General features: G+C 38.8%; 1 protein-coding gene across 1 annotated transcript in view; it reads left to right on the top strand.

The window, feature by feature from the left end:
• The window catches only part of LOC128645776 (rho GTPase-activating protein 20), a 238,603-nt gene that overhangs the window by 100,475 nt on the left and 115,329 nt on the right, over positions 1 to 22,799 (top strand). The window contains exon 2 of the mRNA XM_053699009.1: positions 16,949 to 17,031. Coding sequence (XP_053554984.1) covers positions 16,949 to 17,031 — 83 coding nt within the window. The remainder of the gene's footprint in view (positions 1 to 16,948; positions 17,032 to 22,799) is intronic.

Raw genomic sequence — 22,799 nt, 5'->3', positions numbered from 1 at the left:
TGGTCCCAACTTCCATGGAGTATCTGTGTTATTCAGTTTACATTATCAACAGTTACTCAGAGTTATCTGGACACTATATATTATATAAGTATATAACTCATCAACTGTTATCTCCAACATTTGGGACTTCTTACACTATTCTCTGCTGAATTATTCAGTAGTTGTCAAGCTAGAGATTTGCACGGCCTCCTGTTATTTAACAACTTGGTAAGAGAGACAGACACTGAGATCATTTCTCCACTGTACAATATATTAACTTTTTTCACTTTTGGCCATACAGTCTATGCTAATTAATAGCCTGTTTAACAAAGTTATACATTTACATCTGTTCCTAAGTCTGCAGTTGTGATCCTTTGCTCTTGCTTCATTAGGCATTACAGATGTGTACTCCTAGAGGTGAAAGCCTGTTCTGAATTGAGACCCCTATAGTTACTGCCCTGCTGATATTCACTGAATAAATATCATATGGTAACATTTCACAACTGTCCTTTGTGAGAAACATATGCCATATTATGGAAAATCCCAATTCTATTACAAAACACTAATAGCTATCACATATTGAATCCCACTTGTATTGTTTTAAGTTTATTACTATTCAGAGCAACATTTTGAAACTAAGGATGCCATGTGAAATATCAACTCATTTTGTGAATAGAACAAACAAAAGTTTAAGAGCCTTGTGGTACTTCCTATAAACAGTCTATGAAATAATTATTAAGTCCCCCACCAGATATTTTGGACTACATACAAGCAGGTCACCTCTCATTTAAGATCCCTGGACCACAGGAAGAACAACCAATTGTACCAATCCACTGAAATATTAAAGTGGGGCTTCACATATTGTATTCTGTGTGATCAACAAAATACTGGCTACTCACATATAGGCCTCCATCATAATCTATTGGGATACGTGTTTTAAGCTGTTTTTTGACCCAAAAAAGACTTTTTGATTTGGTGTGATTACAATATTGTGATTTTGTTCCTTTCTTGTACTCAACTATTTAAAAAAAAAGCCCTATTTACACTATAGAGCCAAAAACTTTTCAGAGATCACAGTCTTCAGAGTTCTTAGCTTACTTTTCAGCTACTTTTCGAGCCCAGTTTTGGCTTATCGAATTTGGCCCTGAAGGCACTTGGAATGGTTTTAAAGGCACCTGTTAGATTTATTTTTTCACGGCTATTTCCAAACAGTCCTTTACATTGCACCTATGCTAAACACTCTAAAATGCCTATTGAAGACATTCTAGATGTGTATTAACAAACTTGGTATTGAGTCATTTAAGCTTATCCTTATTGGAGAGGCTGTTTGCAGTCAACAGGGTACACATTTACTTATGTCTAGGGACATGTACTAATCGGTGTGTGGACAAGCTTCTCAAATTGTGAAGTTGTCTGCATGACTTCAATATATACGGACAGCGGACTCCTCTTTATCCACTGCCCATTTGTATTCTCTGGGCAACATTACACACTAATGATGTATTTCTCACAAACAGTACAGGTGTTATGAAAATAAGGTTTTAATGGAGATTGATTGATTGTATTTCTCACAAACAGTACAGGTGTTATGAAAATAAGGTTTTAAAGGAGATTGATTGATTGTATTTCTCACAAACAGTACAGGTGTTATGAAAATAAGGTTTTAAAGGAGATTGATTGATTGTATTTCTCACAAACAGTACAGGTGTTATGAAAATAAGGTTTTAAAGGAGATTGATTGATTGTATTTCTCACAAACAGTACAGGTGTTATGAAAATAAGGTTTTAAAGGAGATTGATTGATTGTATTTCTCACAAACAGTACAGGTGTTATGAAAATAAGGTTTTTATAGGAGACTACATAATTGAGGCTTTCAGAGTTAACTTGCACAGAGTTAGCTTGCATTCCATTTCCACTGCTAACCCATTTAAATGCATCTTTTAGGTTATCAGGATGGGCAGATTATGCACTGTTTTTCTATCGCTAAATGGGTGTTAGACAACTTTCACAAGGATTTTTATAAACTTTTCTTATAAATTTATTTCTAGTATGTATTAAAGGCCTAGTTCTATTTTGAAGCATATGAGTTTCTATGCAAAACTTCTAATAACTTAAATTTTACAGGATTGTAAATCTCGACTCAGCTTCCTTGCTGCTTAGTATCTCTCTAAGAGAGACTTAAACAAGATTGCGCAATCGTGTATAGGTTTTTATAAGGGACAAATGCTCATTCCAGATTACAAGTCCAATAACATATACACTATTGTGATCGAATTTGAACTTACACATGGAGGCTCGTATCCTATAAAAACCCATTTGTCTATTACTCATGGGCGTCCGCAGAAATTTTTCCAAAGGGGGGCAAAAAAATTAAACTGGAAGTCAAAAAATATATGTAGTTGTGTGCACACTACTAATTTGAAGGAATATAAAGGTGCTAGCAGTCATAAGATATCAATGTTAAGTAAATAAAAATAAATCAACATTTAACACTTTGACTTAATCAGGTATCAGGGTGTCGTGGACACCTGTGGAGAGAGTTCAATAAACCATTTTTCTTTATGGTATTCGAGTAGAGCCTTGTCATTCTTTAATAACCTTATACATACAGGTTGTTGCTTTCTTTTTATTTACTTAACAAAAAAAATAAACTGCCCTAAGCATAATGCTATTAGTTGCAACATGTGAAGGAGACAGAGTACATTGTTGTGCACATAATTTTAAAAATGGTAGCTCATTGGTGTCAAAAGAGTGACTCAAGTGGGTGCTCATACTTAGATATAAGACAGGGCTTGAGAAATTCAATTAGGAAACTATGGCTGCAATATTATGAGGCTCGCAGGAAACAAGGGGCATCAAGCTCCATATGGACACACAATGAACAAACTCACACTATGATGCACACACACAAACAAACTCATACTCTTTCTGACACATACGCAAACAAACTGACACTATTTCTGACACACGCAAACAAACTCACACTATTTCTGACACACGCAAACAAACTCACACTATTTCTGACACATACGCAAACAAACTGACACTATTTCTGACACACGCAAACAAACTCACACTATTTCTGACACACGCAAACAAACACACTATTTCTGACACACGCAAACAAACTCACACTATTTCTGACACACGCAAACAAACTCACACTATTTCTGACACACGCAAACTCACACTATTTCTGACACATACGCAAACAAACTCACCCTATTTCTGACACATACGCAAACAAACTCACCCTATTTCTGACACACGCAAACAAACTCACACTATTTCTGACACACGCAAACAAACTCACCCTATTTCTGACACACGCAAACAAACTAACACTATTTCTGACACACTCAAACAAACTCACACTATTTCTGACACACGCAAACACACTATTTCTGACACACGCAAACAAACTCACATTCTTTCTGACACACGCAAACAAACTGACACTATTTCTGACACACGCAAACAAACTGACACTATTTCTGACACACGCAAACAAACTCACACTATTTCTGACACACGCAAACAAACTCACACTATTTCTGACACATACGCAAACAAACTGACACTATTTCTGACACACGCAAACAAACTCACACTATTTCTGACACACGCAAACAAACTCACACTATTTCTGACACACGCAAACAAACTCACACTATTTCTGACACACGCAAACAAACTCACACTATTTCTGACACACACGCAAACAAACTCACACTATTTCTGACACACGCAAACAAACTCACACTATTTCTGACACACGCAAACAAACTCACACTATTTCTGACACATACGCAAACAAACTGACACTATTTCTGACACACGCAAACAAACTCACACTATTTCTGACACACGCAAACAAACTCGCACTCTTTCTCTGGACACCCATGTCTATGGTATTGATGCATATTTTTGCATGTTAGTTCTGTTCAATTGTATTGGGGGCTTGTGATAGCACTTTCTATGGTAAGGTTTGTGCAAGGTAGAGTTAGTAAAAGAAGATTAAAGTATTAATATTGAAATCTTGTAAATATACCCCTTTTTGTTTATGTGTCAGTATTCTTTTGAAAGTTTACATGTAGCCAGACTTTAGAGCATGTTAATGACACCCCACCTGATGCAGGCACAGGACATGCTTATTTTATTTTACAGAACACTTTATTCCATAAACACACTGGGGCTTGCTTTGCAGAATAGGGAATCTTCACAAAAAGCAGATGTGCTCAGTCTGGTTGTGTCATTTTTCACATAAGAAGAAGTTGTGATTATTTTTATTTAGTTCTTCTTGATAACTTTAGCTCATTTGGTTAGTTTCTGGGAAGAAGGGAATTTTTGTTTGCCTGTGGCGTGTGCAGACATTTCTTAGATTCAAAATATCACATACAGGATCAGTATTACTGATTGGTCTATGTTTATTCAACTCAAAAAAGAAAATGTATACTGGCTATGTGACTGCAATAGAGTGTATATATAAGACAGGGTGGAAAAAACACCAAATCCCATCTGGTGCAATATCCCTTTTAATACAAATCTCAGAAAAATAGTGTGATGTGCATCAGCCTGAATACAAGGTGGGGTATTTAAAAGTTTTTTTGTTACTGTAAGATTGTTAGATTGAATTTTTTCACATTGACAAAAGCCTGTATATGGGCCAAAACTTGTTTGTGTTTTTAGTACTTCAATACATGATGCCGGGGGTTCCAGTTATTGGCCAGGAAATTGTACGGGAAAAACAGTCTACTTCCCTCTTTTTACTTCTCCATATTAGCTTATTTGGGGTAGGATTTTTTAACGCAATGTAAGGGTTATATGTTTATTCCACAGTCCATAATATATTGTTTTAAGTTATTGCTTCAATGTAAGCTACATTTTAGTAGTAATCTTCTTCTTTTTCTTTTTTCTTTATTCTACTTCTATGACATAAATATATTATTATTATTCTTTATTTATAAAGCGCCGACAGATTCCGCAGCGCTGCCCATGGGTACAAGGATAACAGTACAGTGCAGAAACAATACGATAAGACACAACATTTTACAGACAAATACAGGGGGAATTGAGGGCCCTATTCCCGTAGGAACTTACTATCTAAACGGGTAGGAGGATTGGAAACAGGAGGTGGGGACTGCAGAGGTGAGAATGATATTAGTGAGGAGATAGAGGGCAACTGTTAGTTAAGTGAAGTTAGTTTGTTGATAAGTTGGGTGATAAGCTTCCCTGAACAGAAAGGTCTTTAGGGAACATTTAAAGGAGGAGCGGTTAGGGGCAAGTCTGACATCTCGAGGAAGTGCGTTCTAGAGGGTTGGTGCCGCACGAGAGAAGTCATGTAGTCTAGAATGAGAGGAGGTGATGGTAGAGGATGCAAGAAGCAGGTCATTGTTGAATCTTAGGGGACGGGCAGGAGTATATTTGTTGATGAGTGAGGACAGGTAGGGTGGGGCAGCATTGGTGAGGGTTTTGTAGGTCAGGGTGAGAATTTTGAATTTAACTCTGTTGTGAATGGGGAGCCAGTGAAGGGACACACAGAGAGGTGCAGCAGAAACAGAGCATCGGGAGAGGTGGATTAGCCTGGCAGATGCATTTAGGATGGATTGGAGGGGAGAGAGGCGGGAGAGAGGGAGGCCAGTTAGTAAGTTGTTACAGTAGTCAAGTCGGGAAATTACCAGGGAGTGGATGAGCTGTTTAGTAGTTTCAGTACCCAGAAACGGGTGAATTTTGGAGATATTGCGTAGGTGGTTGCGGCAGGATGATGAGAGCAGTTGGATGTGGGGAATGAAGGACAGATTTGAGTCAAGCGTGACTCCGAGGCAGCGGACTTGGGGTGATGGGGAGATAGTGGTGCCGCCAAAAGTGATAGAAAAATTAGAGACTGGAGTGGAGCTAGAGGGGGGAATTAGAAGTAGTTCGGTCTTGGACATATTTATTTTTAGGTGGTGAGAGGCCATCCAGGAGGAAATGCCAGATAAGCAGTCGCTGATGTGAGAGTTGACAGAAGGAGAGAGTGCAGGGGTGGAAAGGTAGATCTGGGTGTCATCAGCATAGAGGTGATAGCTGAAGCCATAGCTGTTGATAAGCTTACCCAGTGAAGAAGTGTAAATAGAGAAGAGTAGAGGACCCAGGACAGAGCCTTGAGGTACTCCAACAGACAGGGGCAATAGAGAGAAGGAGTCACCAGCAAAAGAGACGGAGAAGGATCTGTTAGAGAGATAAGAGTGAATCCAGGAGAGGGCAGTGTCACAGAGACCAAGAGAACTGAGAGACCGTAGGAGAAGGGCATGGTCAACAGTGTCAAAGGCAGCAGATAGGTCAAGTAAGATGAGTATAGAGTAGTATCCTTTGTTTTTAGCAGAAAGGAGATCGTTAGTAACCTTGGTGAGGGCGGTCTCAGTTGAGTGTTGGGGACGGAAGCCAGATTGCAGGGGGTCGAGCAATGAGTTGGAGGACAGGAAGTGGGTTAGGCGATTGAAAAATAGTTTTTCAAGGAGTTTTGAAGCTAGTGGGAGCAGTGATATGGGGCGGTAGTTTGCAGGGGAGTTAGGGTCGAGGGAGGGTTTTTTGAGGATGGGGTGACCTTCGCATGTTTGAAGGAGGCAGGGAATGAGCTAGTAGAAAGGGATAGGTTAAATATGTGAGTAAGAGCCGGGGTGAGGGTGGTAGACAGAGGAGGAATTAGATGTGAAGGAACAGGGTCAAGTGGGCAGGTAGTGAGGTGTGAGGAAGACAAAAGGGAAGCCACTTCCCTCTCAGTGGTTGGGAGAAGGGTGCAGAGAGTGGCAGAGGGGGTGACTGGGAGCGGAGTTGGGAGATTGCAGGTTTGTGTTGGGATGTTTCCTCGGATTGCAAGTGTTTTATTGAGAAAATAGTCAGCAAGGTCTTGAGCACTGAATGCAGATGAGGGGGGTGATGCAGGTGGGTGGAGGAGAGAGTTGAAAATGGAAAATAGTCTTTTAAGGTTTGAGGAGTGAGTGGATATAAGAGAAGAGAAGTAGGTTTGCTTAGCTAAGCGAAGGGCAGAGAAGAGTAGAGAATGTACTTATAGTGCATGAAATCAGGTTCAGAGCGGGATTTCCTCCAGACACATTCAGCAGTGCGGGAGCATTTTTGTAGGTGACGCGTTTGTTGGGGGGCAGGGTTGGAGCTGACGATGTGGGGCTTTGCTGCGAGGTTGGGGTGGAGTGAGAGTGTCAAGTGCAGCAGAGAGAGTATTGTTATAGAGGGTCAGGGCAGGATATCGTGGAAGTGTGGGGGAGGCGTAGTTGAATAAGATTGGAGAGTTGGGGAGCGTCCACAGTGTGCAGATTTCTACTGGTGCTGGGGCGAGAGGGGGAAGTAGGTTTAGTATATATATTAGGATTAAAGGTGAGCAGATGGTGGTCTGAGATGGGAAATGGGCGACATGCAACATTAGAGAGAGAGCAGAGATAGGAGAATACCAGATCAATCGAGTGTCCATAGCGATGGGTAGGGAATAGGGTGGATTGTGTGAGGCCGATTCTTGAGCTAAGGGAGAATAGACCAATGTTATAACTAAATAGTATTTAATAACTAAGCACAATATTACATAAGCACAATTTGCATAAACTTATTTAAAAAATCCTAATAGTTGTGGCCACAATTTATCAACACACAGCATAAAATAAGTTAAAATTATATGTGCATATGAACCCAATCCTTGATAGATCTTATCAGTAGCAGGAAATATATCTATAATAACAGTCTTGTGGTGTAGATGCAGTAACAATGTGGCTAGTTGAATATATATTGCAGAATGACAGTTTGCGATTCACAGCAATTTTCGCTAGGTAGCAGACTTAAGAGTCTCACAGAACAGAGTGATCCTATTGTTAATATGTGTAAATCCTTAGAATCTCCAAAGTGTCAGAATGTTTTTCATATATTTAGCCTTATATACACACAGCCATTAATGTCTAAACCGTTGGCAACAGAAGTGAGTACAACCCTAAGTGGAAATGTCCAAATTGGGCACAAAGTGTCAATATTTTGTGTGGCCACCATTATTTTCCAGCACTGCCTTAACCCTCTTGGGCATGGAGTTCACCAGAGCTTCACAGGTTGCCACTGGAGTCCTCTTCCCCTTCTGTTAGAGACCTTGTGCTCCACCACCTTCCATTTGAGGATGCCCAAAAGATGTTCAATAGGGTTTAGGTCTGGAGACATGCTTGGCCAGTCCATCACCTCTACCCTCAGCTTCTTTAGCAAGGCAGTGGTCGTCTTGGAGGTGTGTTTGGGGTCATTATCATGTTGGACGCAAAACACGCTTGACACCATCTGAACCAAATAAGTTTATCTAGGTCTCATCGGACCACAGGACATGGTTCCAGTAATCCATGTCCTTAGTCTGCTTGTCTTCAGCAAAACTGTTTGCGGGCTTTCTTATGCATCATCTTTAGAAGAGGCTTCCTTCTGGGACGACAGCCATGCAGACCAATTTGATGCAGTGTGCACCGTATGGTCTGAGTACTGACAGGCTGACGCCCCACCCCTTCAACCTCTACAGCAATGCTGGCGGCACTCATACGTCTATTTCCCAAAGACAACCTCTGGATATGATGCTGAGCACGTGCACACAGCTTCTTTGGTCGAACATGGCAAGGCCTGTTCTGAGTGGAACCTGTCCTGTGAAACCACTGTATGGTCTTACCCACCATGCTGCAGCTCAGTTTCAGGGTCTTGGCTATCTTCTTATAGCCTGGGCCATCTTTATGTAGAGCATCAATTCTTTTTTTCCAGATCCTCAGAGAGTTCTTTGCCATGAGGTGCCATGTTGAACTTCCAGTGACCAGTTTGAGAGAGTGATAACACCAAATTTAATACACCTGCTCCCCATTCACACCTGAGACCTTGTAACACTAACGAGTCACATGACACCAGGGAGGGAAGATGGCTAATTGGGCCCAACTTGGACATTTCCACTTAGGGGTGTTCTCAATTTTGTTGCCAATGGTTTAGACATTAATGGCTGTGTGTTGAGTTATTTTAAGGGGACAGTAAATTATACAGGCTGTGCACTCACTACTTTACTTTGTAGCAAAGTGTCATTTCTTCAGTGTTGTCACATGAGAAGATATAATAAAATATTTACAAAAATGTGAAGGGTGTACTAATTTTTGTGGAATACTGTGTATATATATATATATATATATATATATATATATATATATATATATATATATATATATATATATATATATATATATATAGCCTGAAAAATACATTTATAAAATTAATGCCATCATCACAAGCTAATACCATACAAAATATTTTGTGTTTATGTTTTAATTTTTTATGTTTCAGCTAGATCTGCACTCAGAACAGCCAAATATAAACATCTGATTACTATTTTAACCCCTTAACGACCAAGGACGTACGCCACACGTCCTCAAAAAAAATACACTTAATGACCGAGGACGTGTGGCGTACGTCCTTGGTCTGGAAAGCAGCTGGAAGCGATCCTGCTCGCTTCCAGCTGCTTTCCGGTTATTGCAGTGATGCCTCGATATGGAGGCATCCTGCAATAACCCCCCTTGGCCATCCGATGCAGAGAGAGCCACTCTGTGGCCCTCTCTGCACCGGACATCGATGGCCAGTATCGTTGGTGGGTGGGAGCTTACGTGGGAGGCGGGTGGGCGGCCATCGATGTTCTGTATGGAGTGGAGGGGGGCGGGATCGGGGGCGGGACCAACGGGGGCGCGCACGGGAGCGCGCGCGTGCATGGGGGTTGGAGGGCGGGCGCGTGCACGGGGCGGGAGCGGGTGGGAACCGCTACACTACAGAAAAACATAAAGTAAAAAGTAAACACAAAAAATAAAGTTTAAACTTTAAAAATATAATCTAAGGGATCTGGAAGGGGTGGGGGGTTGGTCTTGGTGGGGGGGAAAGCTACACTACAGAAAAGGGCTTTTTTTTTTAATAAAAAGGCACATTTTTTTAAAAACTGGGTACTGGCAGACAGCTGCCAGTACCCAAGATGGCGCCCATTAAGGCAGAGGGGAAGGGTTAGAGAGCTGTTAGGTGGGGGATCAGTGAGGTTGGCGTCTAAGGGGGGATCATACACATCAGCATATGTAAATATGCTTTTTTTTTTTTTTTTTAAATGGCCAAATACCTTTTATTTTAGTACTGGCAGAGTTTCTGCCAGTACTTAAGATGGCGGGGACAATTGTGGGGTGGGGGAGGGAAGAGAGCTGTTTGGGAGGGATCAGGGGGTCTGATGTTTCAGGTGGGAGGCTGAGCTCTACACTAAAGATAAAATTAACCCTGCAAGCTCCCTACATGCTCCCTAATTAACCCCTTCACTGCTGGGCATAATACACGTGTGGTGCGCAGTGGCATTTAGCGGCCTTCTAATTACCAAAAAGCAACGCCAAAGTCATATATGTCTGCTATTTCGGAACAAAGGGGATCCCAGATAAGAATTTACAACAATTTATGCCATAATTGCACAAGCTGTTTGTAAATAATTTAAGTTAGAAACCAAAAAATTGTGAAAAAATTTGTGAAAAGTGAACGATTTTTTGTATTTGATTGCATTTGGCGGTGAAATGGTGGCATGAAATATACCAAAATGGGCCTAGATCAATACTTTGAGTTGTCTACTAAAAAAAAATATATACATGTCAATGGATATTCAGAGTTTCCTGAAAGATATCAGTGTTCTAATGTAACTAGCGCTAATTTTGAAAATAAATGGTTTGGAAATAGCAAAGTGCTACTTGTATTTATGGCCCTATAGTTTACAAAAAAAGCAAAGAACATCTAAATATTGGGTATTTCTAAATTCAGGACAAAATTTTGAAACTATTTAGCATGGGTGTTTTTTTGTGGTTGTAGATGTGTAACAGATTTTGGGGGTCAAAGTTAGAAAAAGTGTGTTTTTTTCCATTTTTTCCTCATATTTTATAATTTTTTTATAGTAAATTATAAGATATGATGAAAATAATGGTATCTTTAGAAAGTCCATTTAATGGCGAGAAAAACGGTATATAATATGTGTGGGTACAGTAAATGAGTAAGAGGAAAATTACAGCTAAACACAAACACCTCAAAAATGTAAAAATAGCCTTGGTCCCAAACGGACAGAAAATGGAAAAGTGCTGTGGTCATTAAGGGGTTAACATCAGCCTCCATTTGAAACAAAAATGGCGGATATGAAACCGCTCTATTTCCTCTGCAGGATTTAGGTGTGGTTGTTCTTGTTACATAGGTAGGAAAACATAACGCGGACGGACAATTATACAGAACACTGGCAGTCTGCAAGGTTGTAAATGAGAATCTGTGAGACAGTCAGGAACGCTTAGTAGGCTGTAGCTGATGACATCAGCAAATAGGATTCTGTTTGCATCTCGAACTGCTGATCTTTCACTGAGGAAATAACTGTTTAAAATTTTAGGCTAAGTAAGTGGGAAATCCACTGCAGTAGCAGTATTACTCCAGCACTTCCAAAATTACTAAGCAATGACTGGTAGCCAGGAGGGGCCTTATAAGCAGGTATTCAGGTAAAGAAATTAGCAATTAAAGGTAAAGAGGTAGGATCTGAAAAATACTCAGGTATACTGTGGCATTTAAATGATGCTCAATTGGTACTAAGGGGCCCATAGTGTGCCATGCTTTCATGTTGTTTATGCCAAATTCTGACCCTACCATCTAAATGTCGCAGCTGAAATTGAGACTCATCAGACCAGGCAACGTTTTTCCAATCTTCTATTGTCCAATTTTGGTGAGCCTGTGTGAATTGCAGCCTCAGTTTCCTGTTCTTATTTGACAGGAGTGGCACCTGGTGTGGTCTTCTGCTGCTGTAACCCATCTGCTTCAAGGCTTGATGTGTTGTGTGTTCAAAGATGGCATTCTGCATACCTCAGTTGTAACGAGTGGTTATTTAAGTTACTGTTGCCTTTCTATCATCTCGAACAAGTCTGCCCATTCTCCTCTGACATCAACAAGGCATTGCCGTCCACACAACTGCTGCTCACTGGATATTTTCAGACCATTCTCCTTGAATCCTAGAGATGGTTGTGCGTGAAAATCACAGTAGATCAGCAGTTTTTTAAATACTCAGACCAGCCCGTCTGGCACTAACAACCATGCCACGTTCAAAGTCTAAAATCCCCTTTCTTCCCCATTCTGATGCTTGGTTTGAACTTCAGCAAGTCGTCTTCACCACGTCTAGATGCCTAAATGCATAGAGTTGCTGCCATGTGATTGGCTGATTAGCAATTAGTGTTACCAAGCAATTGAACAGGTGTACCTAATAAAGTGGCCGGTGAGTGTATATATACACACATATATACATATTTAGACATATGTATGTGTGTATCTCTATGTTAAAGCCCTTTGTATGCCTCATATCTCTTTTAATGCAATTTTTTAAAAAAAATGTTTTTATCAGACAGTGACTATAGCTGTACTGTAACAATGTATTTTTGTATGTGTTTTATGCAACTTTATTGTCTTGTGTAACAGCTAACCAGAGCTCTAAAGTTGTACTAACCTGATGCACATTAAATTTGATGGTGCTCAAGCGAACATGTTCACTTTCAACTCATGATATGCATGCTATTTCCATAACACGCAAAGAGCTGAGTCATACCGCTTATCGCTCTCACACTACAATTAGTGCACCACTTGTAATCTAAAAGATTTTAAAACAGTAACTTTTTGTTTATTATGGGAAAAGTATTACCTTGAAAACAGCATAATATCCTCTTTCATTGGTGGGTCTGTTTCTGCTACTTCAAACTGATTTATGCGCTCTTCATATATTGCATCACTTAAAAAGAAATTAAACTCCAATCATAGACACACACGGCCACGCATATACTTTATATCAAATACAAACTTTAGATTCCTTTGATAAGAATACATTGGGTCTTTTCAGACTTAAACTGTGCAATGTTTGAAGGAGCCCTAAAATGAAAACATATGAATGTGTAACATTTGTTACTGAAGAAACATGAGAAGAAACTACGCACTTTATACAATGAAAGGTTTAGAAGTGAATTTTTTTTTAACATTTTGTAATACTGCTCATTAAAAGGATACATTATTTAAAAAAAAATGTTATCATGTATATGACAGCAACTGTTAAACATGTTAAGAAATATATTTTGCAAAAGCTACAGGGAGTGCAGAATTATTAGGCAAGTTGTATTTTTGAGGATTAATTTTATTATTGAACAACAACCATGTTCTCAATGAACCCAAAAACTCATTAATATCAAAGCTGAATAGTTTTGGAAGTAGTTTTTAGTTTGTTTTTAGTTATAGCTATTTTAGGGGGATATCTGTGTGTGCAGGTGACTATTACTGTGCATAATTATTAGGCAACTTAACAAAAAACAAATATATACCCATTTCAAATATTTATTTTTACCAGTGAAACCAATATAACATCTCAACATTCACAAATATACATTTCTGACATTCAAAAACAAAACAAAAACAAATCAGTGACCAATATAGCCACCTTTCTTTGCAAGGACACTCAAAAGCCTGCCATCCATGGATTCTGTCAGTGTTTTGATCTGTTTACCATCAACATTGCGTGCAGCAGCAACCACAGCCTCCCAGACACTGTTCAGAGAGGTGTACTGTTTTCCATCCTTGTAAATCTCACATTTGATGATGGACCACAGGTTCTCAATGGGGTTCAGATCAGGTGAACAAGGAGGCCATGTCATTAGATTTTCTTCTTTTATACCCTTTCTTGCCAGCCACGCTGTGGAGTACTTGGACGCGTGTGATGGAGCATTGTCCTGCATGAAAATTATCTTTTTCTTGAAGGATGCAGACTTCTTCCTGTACCACTGCTTGAAGAAGGTGTCTTCCAGAAACTGGCAGTAGGACTGGGAGTTGAGCTTGACTCCATCCTCAACCCGAAAAGGCCCCACAAGCTCATCTTTAATGATACCAGCCCAAACCAGTACTCCACCTCCACCTTGCTTGCGTCTGAGTCAGACTGGAGCTCTCTGCCCTTTACCAATCCAGCCACGGGCCCATCCATCTGTCCCATCAAGACTCACTCTCATTTCATCAGTCCATAAAACCTTAGAAAAATCAGTCTTGAGATATTTCTTGGCCCAGTCTTGACATTTCAGCTTGTGTGTCTTGTTCAGTGGTGGTCGTCTTTCAGCTTTTCTTACCTTGGCCATGTCTCTGAGTATTGCACACCTTGTGCTTTTGGGCACTCCAGTGATGTTGCAGCTCTGAAATATGGCCAAACTGGTGGCAAGTGGCATCTTGGCAGCTGCACGCTTGACTTTTCTCAGTTCATGGGCAGTTATTTTGCGCCTTGGTTTTTCCACACGCTTCTTGCGACCCTGTTGACTATTTTGAATGAAACGCTTGATTGTTCGATGATCACGCTTCAGAAGCTTTGCAATTTTAAGAGTGCTGCATCCCTCTGCAAGATATCTCACTATTTTTGACTTTTCTGAGCCTGTCAAGTCCTTCTTTTGACCCATTTTGCCAAAGGAAAGGAAGTTGCCTAATAATTATGCACACCTGATATAGGGGGTTGATGTCATTAGACCACACCCCTTCTCATTACAGCGATGCACATCACCTAATATGCTTAATTGGTAGTAGGTTTTCGAGCCTATACAGCTTGGAGTAAGACAACATGCATAAAGAGGATGATGTGGTCAAAATACTCATTTGCCTAATAATTCTGCACTCCCTGTATTTAAATCTACAGTAAAACTAACAGGAAGTGCATGATTGTGTACAACTCTACAATGTATTGGACTGAGAGGGACAACACCAACTAAAAAATAATAATTTATTCATCACCAGAACATCTGATAATATATTTTGAAACATTTGGTTTTAGAGCATTTAGAATAACAATTGAGTATCATGTCCCTTTAATATGCAGGATAGTTACTGTCCCTTTAACATGAGGTTATAGCAGAGTATTGTTCCTCTCTATTATATTGCAGTGGGTAATTTTATCAAGCCGAACATGAATTATAGGAATTATTGTAAAGTTGCACACTAAGTAAAATCTTATCACCAACAAATCATCATAAAGGTACCCTTATAAATCATTAACGCTCACACTGAACTTAGGTACAAGGTGTTTAAAAAGGTAGTGTACTTTCATTTTTTTCCTCCCTGTTGATGAGTGCCTTATTACTTATTTTACTTGCTGGAGTGTATTAAATTGGTTACAAATAGCTCCTTTACCTTTTTGTCATTTGAAATACCTGTTTTCTATCCCCACCTATACTAAAAATATAAATGCTTAAAGGGACATGCCACCCACATTTTTTCTTTTATGATTTAGAAAGAGAATGCAATTTTAAACATTTTTCTAATTTACTTATATTATCTAATTTGTTTTATTCTCTTGGTATTCTTTGATGAAAAGCATATCTAGATATGCTCACTAGCTGCTGATTGGTTGCTGCACATAGAAGATTGATTGGCTCACCATGTGCATTGCTTTTTCTTCAACTAAGGATATTTAAAAAATGAAGCAAAATAAATAATGGAAGTAAATTGTAATGTTGTTTAAATTTCTATTCTCTATCTGAATCATGAAAGAAAGATTTTGGGTTTAGTGGCCCTTTAAGTACTGGTTATAGAAAGGCTATGTAAACAAGAAAGGCTTAGATCACATTAACCACTCAGGGGTGGGGCAGAGAGGTACAAAAATGTTTCTTTATTTCCGTGATGATCTAAAAAATTGCTGGAATGAATTTGAAATCATGCAAAATCTTTTGGGGTTTGGGGTTAAGCATTATATTGTAATGTTGGTGTTTCTACCTTACATCCAGAACTCTGCAGAGAGAGATAAACACAGCTCTCAGGCTAAAATTTGCCTTTTTTATAAAGATTTGAGGGACCTCGCAGGCAGTACTGATGAGATATATTAGATGACCTCGCAAGAGGGGAGAGCTTTAGATCATAAGGCCCTAAGTATTGTTTTTTGAATATGCAATGAGATAATAAGGTAAGGAGGCCTTTAGGTGTGTTCAGCATATTTGATTTGGTAGTGGGTTCAATCCAGCTATTTCATATACAAAAATAAACCTAAAGAATCGATTTCTGTCCCTTTAACTTTAAGACCAGAGTTAAAATCTGACAGAAACTCTAGTATAATTTTGAATATCACTGAACGATTCCATTAGCAATACTGAATAATTCTGTAAGGCCTTTTTTAACTTACTTGAAACATGCATGCTTTTATTTTGTCTGCGGTTCCAAAGAAATAACATCAACACATAATATTAGCTTAATGAAACATTGTAATGTAAATTTTTCTCCCCTTCACTTGTTTACCAATGATCCATTTTAACTGCTGGATCCGCTTTACCTTTATTTTGTAATTTCAAACAGCTGATTTTGACTGTTGAAGCCACCACCTATACTGAAAATCTAAATGTTACAATATTCTTTATAGAAAAGCTTTTTAAACAAATGGTGGCAGTATAAATTAAATTCCCAGTGGGGGTGGGAGATAGAGATCTTTGTATCTGAAATAGCTATTTCCCCCCAGTCATAATTAGCATTCTAATACCTAACTATTATGGTTTATATATATTTATATATATATATATATATATATATATATATATATATATATATATATATATACACACACACACAGAGAGAGAGAGAGAGAGAGAGGCGCAGAGTTAATGAGCAGGTCTGTGCTTTCTGCAGGATCAGCCCATTTAAATGGGCATGTTCTTGACAACAATAGGTAATGATTGTAATAAGCATAAACATATATTTTAAATACAAAATGAACACGAAGAAACAATCTGCCATGCATGTAAAACGATATAGCGAGTATAACAGTCTTCTAATCAAATATTTCCTTCTTGAATTATATATTTTTTTCTATCAAATAGTCCTGCTTATCTCCAAAATGTCATTTTACAACCTATGTGTCTGTTTTATCTAACGTCACTAATATTTTTCCTGCAGAAGATGAGAGCTTCAGTCCAGCGGAGACGATCCACTCCTTCCCCCATCACCAAAAGTCTGAGCAAGACCAAGTTACATTCCAGGTAAGAGGGATGATGCTATTAACCCTCGACTGTCAAATGTCAAAAGTGACCTCTTTTGTTAATTCTCGGTTTCTTTTGTAAACAAAACATTACACAATATTATACTACAATAACTTTTTTTTTCTTTCATGTCAAATAAAACAATGTTCAAGATTCAGATAGAGAATGCCATTTTACACAACTTTCCAATTTACTTCTATTATAAAATTTGAAAGATATCTTGTACTGGAGCACTCACGTTTGTGTGCTGCAGCCCGTCCATCCTTTTTCAGCAATAGCACTGAAAGTGCAGCTGCACTGTAACACTGCTGGGTGCAAAGGAATCTGCCTCTGTCCCAGCAGAGTAACAGCAGAATCTCCAGTCACTACACAGGTTCATGCAACTCCAGAATGAGATGTCATTTTTCCAATTATCAAAAAAATATTTTTTTTTCTATAAAAATATATAAAACAAAAGAGCACCCTCTAAAAATACAAAACATCAGGATACCAGCATGTTATAGTCAAAAGAGCCTGCCTTATCAAATGTACCTTGCTCTCTCATTATTCTTTGTTGAAGAGTAAACCTAGGTCGTCTGATAGAAGCTTAGGAGCATGCACGTAGCTGTCGTGTTTTACGACAGCAGTGTTTGCAACTATGTATAACACTGCTATAAACATTGCTGCAAACATTGCTGCCAGAGGGCTAACAACATGTGCATGCACCTGTGCTCACCCCAGATTGCCCTTTAACAAAGGATATCGGTAAAACTAAGCAAAACTGATAATAGAAATAAATTGGAAAATTGGTCAAAATGTCATACTGTATCCAATACATTGAGTTATTCTATGATGGAACAGGTCTGCATGATACACGGTACATGGCAATTATTTTCTTGAGGACAACCTGTAATTAATTATATGTTTAAATGCCGCTGAAAAATAGTGATAACTTTTACTAGAAGCAAATTTTGCTAGTGGAACTATATTGCAAATTGCTCATATTTAAAACAAAAATGCAACCATTTACTTTCCAATTTTTACATTTCTTTCCCTTTAAACAGGGGTAACAAATAGTGATGTCCCGAACTGTTCGCCCGCGAACGGTTCACAGCGAACATAGGTTGTTCGCGTTCGCGTTTGTGGGCGAACTCATGGCGATGTTCGATCCGCCCCTATGTGTCATCATTGTGGAAACTTTGACCCTTTATGTCACAGCCGCCTGACACATTAGAGCCAATCAACATCAGACACTCCCTCACAGACACTCCCAGCTACTCGGAATCCGCCATTTTAGACTCATAACGACCTTGCTTTTTTAATGAGAGGACGTGTTGTGTTTTTGCTCCTGACATTAATAGGAAAAACATAGCTAGGCTAGTGTATTTACAGTCCAGAAGGACTCCACTCATCTCTGCTGCAAGCACAGCACCCCAAAAAGCCCTTTTTAGGGCTATATTTCGTGCTGGTTTTTTTTTTTTTTTTTCGTTTTTTTTTTTATTAGCATTTGCCTGGCTTTCAGCTGTGTGTTTAAGGCTCACAGCATATGCTGTGACTACTGCCACCACTGATATCTCCCTAACAACATTAGTTTAAATTTAACTAACCCAAAAATATAATTATTTTTCTAGTGTAATTTTTTTTCATTTTCTATCAGGCCAGTGTCACACAGCATATACTCTGGTTCATTGCTCTGTGCCAGCCAGCAGCCAGCAGTGTTAATATCCGTTTATAACATTATTTTTAATTTAAAAAAAAAAAACACAAAAAAATATTTTTCTAGTGTAATCTAATTACATTTACTATCATGCCTGTGTCTGTCAGGCTCACTCAGCATTAATATACCTCTTTTTTTTCAGTCTTTTGGTTAATTGGTCTGTGCCAGGCAGCCACCCAGCACTCATATCTATTTTTCTTTCACCTTAATTTTAATATAAAAAAAAAAAAGTTTAAATTTGTTTGCTAGTGTAATCTAATATAATTTTCTATCCGGCCTGTGTGTTTTGCTGACATAGAGAGCCTACTGTGTTTACTTGCTGCCCTCCCTAGTCTATGAGCCACGACTCATATGTGTTTAACCTTTTTTTAATTTTCCCCCCCAAAAAAATAATTTCAATCATTTTTCTAGTGTAATCTAATAGTATTTTCTATCAGGCGTGTGTGTATCCGACATACAGAGCCTACTGTTTTTAATAGCTGCCCTTCCAAGGCTATCAGCCACGACTCATATGTATGTGCTTAACCTTTTTCTTAAAATTTCCAAAAAAAAGTCTTTAAATCATTATGCTAGTGTAATCTAATTGTATTTTCTATCAGGCCTGTGTCTAACTGTCTATCTGACTTACACAGCATACTGTTGTTATAATTGCTGCCCTACGTAGCAGCCAGCCAGTGCGACCACTCATAGAGTCATATGTGCATTGCACTTCTTAACATAAATTTAATATTAAAATCTAAAATTTTAAAATATTTTGCTAGTGTAATGTAACTTAATTTTCTATCAGTCCTGTGTTTTTGTCACTTACACAGCATACTGTGTTAAATTGCTGCCCTACCTACCATCCACGACTCATATCTGCCAGCCTGTCTGCCAAGCCCAAGTAGCAAATTAGTGGCACCAATCACAATTCTTGTAACAGTAATAAAAAAATAAAAAAAACATAATTTTTTGGACTGCAAATATTCAGTCTCCTAGGGCCATTGAATTTCATTTACCTCCTGCCTGCCACTGCCAGCCTTTTGTGCCAGGCCGTCTAGCCAACTATTTACACCAATCATAATTGTTGTCATAGTCAGACAGTATAGTTATTAATTTAAATAAAAAAATTTTTTAGTGTTGATCTTAACCCTCAGTTTGCTCGTGCCTTTGAATTGCACTTTTCTACAGCCTTCCAAGCCTGTGTGCCAGGCCTACTTAAAAAATATTTACACCAATCATATTTGTTGTGACAGTATTCTAATAATTAAAAATTAAAATTTTTGGTAATAGTTGCTGTGATTTGAATCCTCAGTTTGCTGGTGCCATTGAATAGCACTTTCCTCCTGCCTTGCAGCCTGCTGTGAGCCAGGCCCACCTAGCCAATTATTGTCAGCAATCATATTTCTGTTAACAGTATTGCAAACATTGTCAATCATCACTGTTTAGACTGTCAGTAATCAGTCTCCTAGTGTCCTTGAATTGCATCTCCCTCCTGCCTGCCATCCTTTTGTGCCAGGCCGTCTTGCCAACTATTTACACCAATCCTAATTTTTTGTCACAGTATAGTTACTAATTAAAATTAAAAAAATCTTTATTGTTGATGATCTTAACCCTCAGTTTGCTCGTGCCTTTGAATTGCACTTTTCTACAGCCTTCCAAGCCTGTGTGCCAGGCCTACTTAAAAAATATTTACACCAATCATATTTGTTGTGACAGTATTCTAATAATTAAAAATTAAAATTTTTGGTAATAGTTGCTGTGATTTGAATCGTCAGCTTGCTGGTGCCCTTGAATAGCACTTTCCTCCTGCCTTGCAGCCTGCTGTGAGCCAGGCCCACCTAGCCAATTATTGTCAGCAATCATATTTCTGTTAACAGTATTTCAAAAATTGTCAATCATCACTGTTTAGACTGTCAGTAATCAGTCTCCTAGTTTCCTTGAATTGCATCTCCCTCCTGCCTGCCATCCTTTTGTGCCAGGCCGTCTTGCCAACTATTTACACCAATCCAAATGTTTTGTCACAGTATAGTTACTAATTAAAATTAAAAAAATCTTTATTGTTGATAATCTTAATCCTCAGTTTGCTCGTGCTTTTGAATTTCACTTTTCTACAGCCTTCCAAGCCTGTGTGCCAGGCCTACTTAAAAAATATTTACACCAATCATATTTGTTGTGACAGTATTCTAATAATTAAAAATTTAAATTTTTGGTAATAGTTGCTGTGATTTGAATCGTCAGTTTGCTGGTGCCATTGAATAGCACTTTCCTCCTGCCTTGCAGCCTGCTGTGAGCCAGGCCCACCTAGCCAATTGTTGTCAGCAATCATATTTCTGTTAACAGTATTGCAAAAATTGTCAATCATCACTGCTTAGACTGTCAGTAATCAGTCTCCTAGTGTCCTTGAATTGCATCTCCCTCCTGCCTGCCATCCTTTTGTGCCAGGCCGTCTTACCAAAATACCGCCAATGAAGGGCCTTAGGAAGACTGGGCCAAGGTTGGATTGTAGTATTTGGTTAGGCTAATCATGATGGCCTTGTAGACCACCACCACCGAGAGTCCTGGAAGTAACAGGGATGATGAGATGAAAGAGCTAAGAATATTAGAACTTGAAACAACAAAGTTAGCCATGGGTGTTAGTGCAAAACCGCTTGGCTTTTTTTTGGCTTTGGGTGCGGCTATTCATGCAGGCCATATAGAGCTGACAACATTCGGTGTCGTATCAGCTATTAAACTAATAAGAACAGTACTACCAAAATACAGCCAATGAAGGGCCTTATGAAGACTGAGACAAGGTTGGATTGTAGTATTTGGTTAGGCTAATCATGATGGCCATGTAGACCACCATGTAGTAATAAGAACAGTACTACCAAAATACAGCCAATGAAGGGCCTTAGGAAGACTGAGCCAAGGTTGGATTGTAGTATTTGGTTAGGCTAATCATGATGGCCATGTAGACCACCACCACCGAGAGTCCTGGAAGTAACAGGGATGATGAGATGAAAGTGCTAAGAATAGTACTACTTGAAACAACAGAGTTAGCCATGGGTGTTAATCCAAGACCGCTTGGATTTATTTTTGTATTGGGTGCAGCTAATCATGCAGGGCATATAGAGCTGACAACATTCGGTGTTGTATCAGCTATAAAAATAATAAGAACTGTACTATCAAAATACAGACAATGAAGGGCCTATGAAGACTGAGCAAAGGTTGGATTGTAGTATTTTGTTTGGCTAATCATGATGGCCATGTAGACCGCCCGTAACAGGGATGAAAGTGCTAAGAATAGTACTAATTGAAACAACAGAGTTAGCCATGGGTGTTAGTCTAAGACCACTCTGCTTTTTTTTGGGTTTGGGTGCAGCTAATCATGAAGGCCAGATAGACCTGCCACCATTTGGTGTTGTAACAGGTATGAAAATGCAAAGAACAGTACTACTTAACACAACCTACTTACCATGGGTCCCAGAGCATATGTTTGGTTGTTATATTTTGTAAGGGTAATCATGCAGGCCATATAGACCTCCACCGATAGGGTGAGTATGAGTAACAGCTATTAAAATGCGAAGGACATTACTAATTAACACAACATAGTTACCATGGGTCGCAGACCAAGAGCAGATGTCTTATTATTATATTTTGTATGGCTAATCATCCAGGCCGTATAGACCTCACCAAATAGGGGGAGTTACAGAGATTAAAGTGCTAAGAATGGTAGTACTTAAAACACAACCTTGTTAAAATAGGTAGCAGACCACATGTCTTATTATTATAATTTTTCAGGGTAATCTGGCAGGCCATATAGAACTCCCCCGATAGGGGGGGGGGGAACAGGGATTAAAGTGCTAAGAAAAGTACTAATTGACACAAGCTAGTTGGGTCCAAGAACGCATGTTTGATTATTAGAATTTATTAGGGTAATTATATATCTAACAAATCTATCTATTTCTCTTCTATCGATTCTATCTAACTATCAATCTATGTATATCTATCTATCCTATCTATCACTATCAATCTATCTTCTGTCCGGGATGTTTTGAGACAGCCACTTTGGGAATGTTAGTTGATTTAGACCCATTATGGCTTAAAAGCA

The sequence above is a fragment of the Bombina bombina genome, chromosome 1 (assembly GCF_027579735.1).
Source record: "Bombina bombina isolate aBomBom1 chromosome 1, aBomBom1.pri, whole genome shotgun sequence".
NCBI classification, from domain to species: Eukaryota; Metazoa; Chordata; class Amphibia; order Anura; family Bombinatoridae; genus Bombina; species Bombina bombina.
The sequence above is the reverse complement of the archived record's forward strand: the minus strand, read 5'-3'. Positions and strand labels throughout refer to the sequence as shown.